Source organism: Quercus robur, chromosome 2, assembly GCF_932294415.1.
Source record: "Quercus robur chromosome 2, dhQueRobu3.1, whole genome shotgun sequence".
Lineage (NCBI taxonomy): Eukaryota > Viridiplantae > Streptophyta > Magnoliopsida > Fagales > Fagaceae > Quercus > Quercus robur.
Genome location: NC_065535.1, coordinates 1460709 through 1467778, shown reverse-complemented (window position 1 = coordinate 1467778; position 7070 = coordinate 1460709). Strand labels below are relative to the sequence as shown.

General features: G+C 35.1%; 1 protein-coding gene across 4 annotated transcripts; it reads left to right on the top strand.

Annotated features, from left to right (window-relative positions):
- The first annotated feature begins 414 nt into the window (after window positions 1-414).
- On the top strand, window positions 415-6219 carry LOC126708704 (serine hydroxymethyltransferase 3, chloroplastic). Of its 4 annotated transcripts, none has more exons than XM_050408600.1 (13): window positions 415-647; window positions 777-879; window positions 1106-1354; window positions 2744-2888; window positions 2961-3135; window positions 3217-3334; window positions 3424-3536; window positions 3675-3797; window positions 4226-4330; window positions 4472-4558; window positions 4642-4749; window positions 5501-5573; window positions 5685-6219. In XM_050408600.1, the coding sequence occupies exons 3-13, from the start codon at window positions 1138-1140 to the stop codon at window positions 5957-5959; spliced, it is 1539 nt and encodes a 512-aa protein (XP_050264557.1). In that variant the 5' UTR covers window positions 415-647; window positions 777-879; window positions 1106-1137; the 3' UTR covers window positions 5960-6219. The 4 variants fall into 4 exon arrangements, with proteins under 4 accessions (XP_050264557.1, XP_050264549.1, XP_050264541.1 ...); XM_050408584.1 differs by having other exon boundaries at window positions 420-647; window positions 805-879; window positions 2693-2888; XM_050408577.1 differs by having other exon boundaries at window positions 421-647; window positions 2693-2888.
- The last annotated feature ends 851 nt before the right edge of the window (window positions 6220-7070 follow it).

The following is a 7070-nucleotide window of genomic DNA, read 5'->3' as shown; positions in this document are numbered from 1 at the left end:
TAAAAAAATCTCCAGCCCACTCACATTCAAAACAAAAACCCACTCACTCAGCTTTAAATCATTCCACCACAAAAGGCCCAACCAGTGTTGACCCACCATTACATTGAGTTGACCTCGGTCTTTCTAAAATTTTCCTTCTATTTTAGACTACCAGCCAACTTTATCTACTATACACCCTCCACGTCAGTTTCTCTCTACCCAAATCTGAACACGCCTCCATGGCTCAAATCTGATCTGATATATATATCTCTCCATGGTACGTACAAGACTTGACCTTTACCTATTTTGATAATTAATAGATATTGGATAAACACTAAAAAGAAAATTAGGATTGATTGAGGAATCCTTAACTTCTACAGATTACTCTGCATAAATAATTCTTATCTGATAATTTTATTCAAATAAACTACTGCTCCTTTTATACGAGATAAGCCCTGCATTTTAGTATCAAACTATCCTAATAAAACTCAAACACTAGCTCCACTAGCCGTTACCCACCAAACACTTGATAAACAAATTCCCTTATCCTACTAAAATGCAAACACTTGGGATACGGTGCTCTAACCCCTGAAATAACGCTCAACTCTTTCTCCTCCTCCTTCTTCTTCGGACATCCAGGGTTTCTTATTTTTGCGCCTTATTTTCAGGTATCTTTTTTTTCTTTTTCTTTTTTTCCTTTTAAATGTGCTATCCTACTTCTTGCCACGTGGACATTCTTTTTAAAAAAAAAAATTAGTTTATTTAATATTTAATATTTGTTTCTTCCACTCACTCAGTGAACGGTTCTCCCTTCTTTTCAAAAAGAAACTAGGGTTTATGCTCATTGCCCCTTGACCACACTAAAACGCAAAAATCCCACACACAAATTTCTTAACAAAGGTAAAACCTCATGAACCTCAATTTTTGTTTTCTTTTTTTTATGTCAAAATTGATTATTTCGGTTCCATAATTTATTCTTATTATTATTGTTGTTGTTAGATTAAATTTCTGTTTGGTTTAATGGATAATTTTCTATAAGAAAAAGACAGCCCCTGAATGAAAAAAGATTTTCCGTACTAAAAAAATATGTGTTTAGGATTTTTTTTTTTTTTTTTGGAATATGTAGGAAGCTTGTGACAAATAGTTTTGGAAGCAAAGATGCAAGCGTGTAGTGGAGCTGCAGTGATGGGGTCTCTTCAACAGCCCATCTGGACCAAAGGGTCAAATTTCGCTCCAAAAGGGTCTAGTGTTATTGGGTTTCCACAACAAGGAAGGCTCAATTTGATGAAACCTTGTAGATCTTCTTATGTTGAAGGAAGTTTAGTTACTGGGAGGCCGCCTTCTTTTGCCTCTGTTCCTGCGCCTGAAATTGGAGGTATCAACTTTACATTGATTGATTGGTTGTTTTTGTTGTCTTGAGTTCTCATCTGGATGGTAGTGAATCCTTCATGTCTCAGTGCTTAGTGTCGTATTTTTTGCTCACTTCTGGTCCGAAACCTGGAAAAGTGGAAGTTTTGTGCATTAGGTATGACCTTTTATCTGGTCCTAAGTCCGGACAAATGAGGGTTGCGGTGGGTTTATGGCCAGCATAAGATGTTAGTCACTTTTCTTGACTTGATCCTATATGTATTAGTCTGTTGAGGATCCATGACTAACCCAAAAAGTTTTGGGACTAAATACTAACTTTTTCACATGGGGAGTATTTTTTTTATATATGCGTATGTGTGTGTTTTGAGTTGTTGGAAAGTGGCTCAAGCCCATTAAAATGCTTTGTTAGGAAGAGGTGTCGACGTTTGGAGTAGTTGAAGTTTGTATGCATCTAACAGTGGCATGATACCATCTGAAGAAGTAGTGTTTAGTGTTGTTCAATTCTTATTATTGGCACAATTTTGTATTGTGGACATTTCTTTGCCTTGATTGATATTGGTTTCTTCGATATGAATTACTAATGATATGGTCAACTGAATACTTATTTGTCAGCATTAGTTCCCTGTTTTATGTTACCGATAAGTATTGAGTCTTTGTTATATTCATGTTAGGAGAGGCATAAATTACTCAAAGGCAGTTTGACGTTGGATACTGTCTCTATAACTAGTATCTTGTTGAGTAATATATAATGAGAAATGTCATCAGGATGGTGATATTATTGGCCCATCACAACCTTCATTCACCCCTCACAATGCTAAGTTTAGAAACTGAGCTTATTGTTTTGCCTTTTGCATTTCTCTTTGATTTGACTACTTTAGGGTAGTTGTCAATTCTTCCTTCTTTTTCTTTAATATTGTTTTATCACAGTTTAGAGAATTTGTGTTTTCTACTTTTCTGCTTGTTGAACATCTGCTTCTGCTTTGTCTGCATAGACAACCATAATGGTCATTTTATTGCAATAAAATTTTCATATTTACCTGTAGAGGTTCCATAATTATTAATTATTCTGGGTGTAATGTTAATTCTGTTACAATTTGTGCTATTGCTTATGGCCGTGAATCCTACAGAAATCTGTGTTATTGCTTTTGGGGAAAATGGAAGCAGTGTAGAAAATAAGCTTGATACATTTTCTTACTCTCTTGTTATGCATAAAATGCATTCTGTTTGCATAGAATCATATAAACAAATTAATGCTTATGACAATAAATATCTTACCAATTGTCAGTAGCTGGACTTAGTCAAGGCTGATCTTTTTTGCATGGAATTGCTTTGTTATGAAATGTAGGTAGTGGAAGCAGCTTTTTAGACTATGGTCTGACTGACGCTGATCCTGAAGTACGCAGGATTATTGACAAGGAGAAGGAGCGGCAGTTCAAAAGCCTTGAGCTAATTGCCTCAGAGAATTTCACATCTCGAGCAGTAATGGAAGCTGTTGGATCATGCTTGACCAATAAGTATTCTGAAGGACTACCTGGTAAAAGGTATAATTTGTTATTTTGAGGAATGTACTTCAATTGTAAGTTTTATAGCTTTTAATTTATCATACACCTCAGATACTATGGTGGAAACGAGTACATAGATGAGCTTGAGATACTGTGTCAACAAAGAGCTTTGGCAGCATTTCACCTAGATGGAAAGAAGTGGGGTGTTAATGTTCAGCCATTATCTGGTTCGCCTGCTAACTTTGAGGTTTACACTGCAGTTTTAAAGCCACATGACCGGATAATGGTAGGTTACTTTTCTCTCTTCATTTTAGCTTTTGTTGTTAGCATTTGCTGTCTTAGAATACATTAATAACTTGTAACTTAGGGGTTGGACTTACCACATGGTGGACACTTGTCTCATGGGTTCATGACTGCTAAACGACGGGTATCTGGCACATCAATTTATTTTGAGTCTATGCCTTACCGACTTGATGAATCTACAGGTGACATAATTCTTTTATTAGTTTTGATAAGGATGAATGGTTAAATTGATTTTGTGGTCAATTCTAATTTTGTTTAAACTTTCAAACAGGTCTTGTTGATTATGACATGCTTGAGAAAACAGCTGTTCTCTTTAGACCAAAACTCATTATTGCTGGTGCAAGTGCCTATCCTCGAGATTTTGACTATGCTCGCATGAGGAAGGTAAGAGGTTTTATGCTGTGATTATTTATATGCAATAGCATCCGTTAGTGGTGAATGGTGGATTATTGTGTCCAAATAATCGTCTTCTCTCTACCAACCGAATAACTAACTGGTTATGTTTGATATTTGCACTTGAAGATTGCGGATGCTGTTGGTGCTTTTCTCATGATGGATATGGCTCACATAAGTGGCCTTGTCGCTGCATCTGTAGTTGCAGATCCTTTTGAGTACTGTGATATAGTGACCACCACCACACACAAGGTATTGGTCAAAATTTTGAATTTTACTTTGCAAAATATTTCTTCCACTTTTTTTCCCCATTTATGGTATTGCTTGCCTGACTTTTTGTGCACTTAAGAGAGAACTTGATCCAGATCTTCTCTAGATACATACATACATACATACATACATACATACATATATATATATATATATATAAAATATATATATATACGTATATATTATTATGGAGTCACCTTGTTTTCTTTTGATGATATGCTAGTTTAAAATATAGTGTAATGTGCCTTGTTTGCATCCTGATTTTATGTTTCGATAGGTAGGAAAGTTTGCTCTGACAATATACTGACCAGATGGCAGTATATAAAATTTTCTGAAAATCATGTGCTGTCTTTGTTGTAATCTGCATTCTGCACACACATGGCCTGGTAACTTTAGACATTTCTCTCCAGTCTTTGAGAGGTCCAAGAGGTGGCATGATCTTCTTCAAGAAGGATACTGTGCTTGGAGTTGACTTGGAATCTGCTATCAACAATGCTGTTTTTCCAGGTTTACAGGTCAGCTGGACTCATCTCTTTTGCTTTGTTATCAGATGTATGGAGTGTTGTGTTCCTTTTATCTTATGTGGTTACCCATGTTTACCTTTTTAATCTGCAAATTATTATTGTAACATATTTAAAGGCAGAGTTATTATGCAGGGTGGCCCTCATAACCACACAATTGGGGGACTTGCAGTTAGTTTGAAGCATGCACAGTCCCCAGAGTTTAAGTCATACCAGAATAAGGTACTATGCTTCCCCCTTCATGATCAGAACTTGGTCCAAGCTATGCCCTTAAAATTGTACTTATGTAATTATACTGTCTATAGGTGGTCTCTAATTGTGGAGCTCTTGCTAGCCGATTGAATGAATTAGGATATAAGTTGGTTTCTGGTGGGAGTGATAATCACCTGGTTCTTGTCGATCTAAGGCCAATGGTAAGTTATTGACTTCTTTGTCCCCGGGGGTTGTTTGTTTTTGATGAGCTATACATGCACCTAATGAGTCTTGAATGCATGTCCTTGCCCTCCATCCCATTCTTATGGGAGTAGGAAGTGCTATTTGAGCAAAAGCTCATTGGCTTGTGTTTCTTTAAATTTAAATCTTGATGCTGGCTTATATATATATATATATATATTCCTTGGCATTATTATTTCAAGTAATTGATCTATAGTCTATGAACAAATTTTGGTATGTCTTCTACATTTTCAAACATTCCCCAGTATAGTATAGTCATATAGATCATTCATGACCTACCAAGGTGTAGTTTTTTTTTTTTTTTGGTGTGTGCGCGCGTTATCTTTGAAAGGGAGAATGCCATGTCATGTTAATATTATTATATGCCAAAATTTGTTATGGATAGCTAGGCGTTCAATCCAAGAAAACCTGTTTGATTTGCTAGTACTGCAATGATTGCTGTGATGATTATTTGGGATGGGGGTATTTTGCCTACCAGGGTGGTGTGGTTTTTTTTTTTGGTGTGTTTGTTATCTTTGAAAGGGAGAATGCCATGACACGTCAATATTATTATATGTCAAAATTTGTTCTGGATTGCTAGGCATTTAATCCAAAGACAACCTGTTTAATTTGCTAGTACTGCAGCGATTGTTGTGATGATTATTTGGGATGGGGGTGTTTTGCCTACCATTTACCTTTACTAACAGCAATTAACATTGCTTTCCTTAACAGGGTATTGATGGAGCTCGGGTGGAGAAAATTCTTGACTTGGCCTCTATTACCCTCAACAAAAATTCAGTTCCTGGTGAGTCCTTTCTTTGGCAGGTTTATCCCATTTTAATTGATTTGATCTGTTTTTTTGTTTGTTTCTCCCTTTCTTGTCAAAACTTACACTCAATAATATTCACTTATAAAGGTGACAAGAGTGCCTTAGTGCCTGGAGGTATCCGCATTGGATCACCTGCTATGACAACTAGAGGATTCACAGAGAAAGATTTTGTAGCAACTGCAGACTTTATTCATGAGGGCGTACAGATAGCCCTTGAAGCTAAGCGGTTAGTCTCAGGATCCAAGCTTCAAGATTTTTTGAAGTTTGTAGCAGCCCCTGATTTCCCTTTACTGGATAAATTGTCGGATCTGCGCGAGAGAGTTGAAGCTCTGACAACCCAGTTCCCTCTGCCTGGGTTATAAGCAAGCTATTGGACAATTATGATAACCAAAAGGAAGGTTTAAATAACTTATAGGACAATTAGATAGTGGCTTGATAAGAAATTTGGGTATCTGGATTGATACTATGTTTTTATCATCTACCCCTTCTTGTTGCTAAGATGGGATAAATTTTGGAATCTGGGATTGAGACTATTATTTCGTCTACCCTGTTTTTGTTGCTAAGAAAATCGAAAGTCTGTTGAACATGTTTTCGATTAATAAAATTTTTCTTTTTGCTAGAATGCATGATTGAATTTGTTAGAACAGATTACAAATTTTGTAACGATCCAAATAACTAGATAAAAGAAAAAGGTATAAAAATAGATGAACAAGTTATTTAGTTCATTACAAAATTTGTAATCTAGCAGCTAAAGCTCTTACATTGTCCTTTGTGTCTACCCTCACTTTTTTTTTTTTTTTTGGTTTGACAGAAGTTAAAGCTCAACAAAGTAGCAAAAATCAAAATATAAATTGATTTCTTTTTGTCATAAAATAGGAATAGATCAAGAAATTAAAGTAAAAAATAACATGCTTCAAAACGCAAAGAATTCAAAGTTTTGTACTACCGTAACAAAGAATGCCATTAGTTGCATTGATATCTAAAGTAACAAAAACATTGAAAGTCACCCGAGAGTGAAAATTTCAAATTGCTTAATACTATTCCACCATTTTCTCATCATCAAAATAGAGATGGGAAAGTACAAATCCCTCCAAAAATACATGCTTTGAAAAAACTTTGGAAACAAAAAATTGATCGAAACCCAAAAAGAAAGCCTCACTTTTCTCATTAAAAAAAAAAAAAAAAAACCTGAAACCTTCACTAATCAATATCTTATTTCCTCAAATTTTCCTCATTTTTCATATATATATATAATACCCTCAACATATATGCTCCATTAGCCACATAAGCAAAAATTGTAACAGCAACAAATGAACAAAATTAGTTCACTTTAAATTTTTTGAGGATTTAAAAAGAATTTTTAAGACTAAAATAGAACCAACTCAAGTTTAAAGAAGCAAAGTAATTTTTTTTTCCCAAAAACTTGAAATTAATTTAAAGAATTTTGTTAATAAGTATCCTATGATCATAGTT

What these genes read in the sequence shown, in the direction of transcription:
- LOC126708704 (XM_050408592.1), top strand. Translation starts at nt 1,138, where the DNA reads ATGCAAGCGTGTAGTGGAGCTGCAGTGATGGGGTCTCTTCAACAGCCC. An exon ending in TTAAGTCATACCAGAATAAG is followed by an intron (nt 4,559 to 4,641) that starts GTACTATGCTTC and finishes TACTGTCTATAG; the next exon opens with GTGGTCTCTAATTGTGGAGC. An exon ending in CAACAAAAATTCAGTTCCTG is followed by an intron (nt 5,574 to 5,684) that starts GTGAGTCCTTTC and finishes TCACTTATAAAG; the next exon opens with GTGACAAGAGTGCCTTAGTG.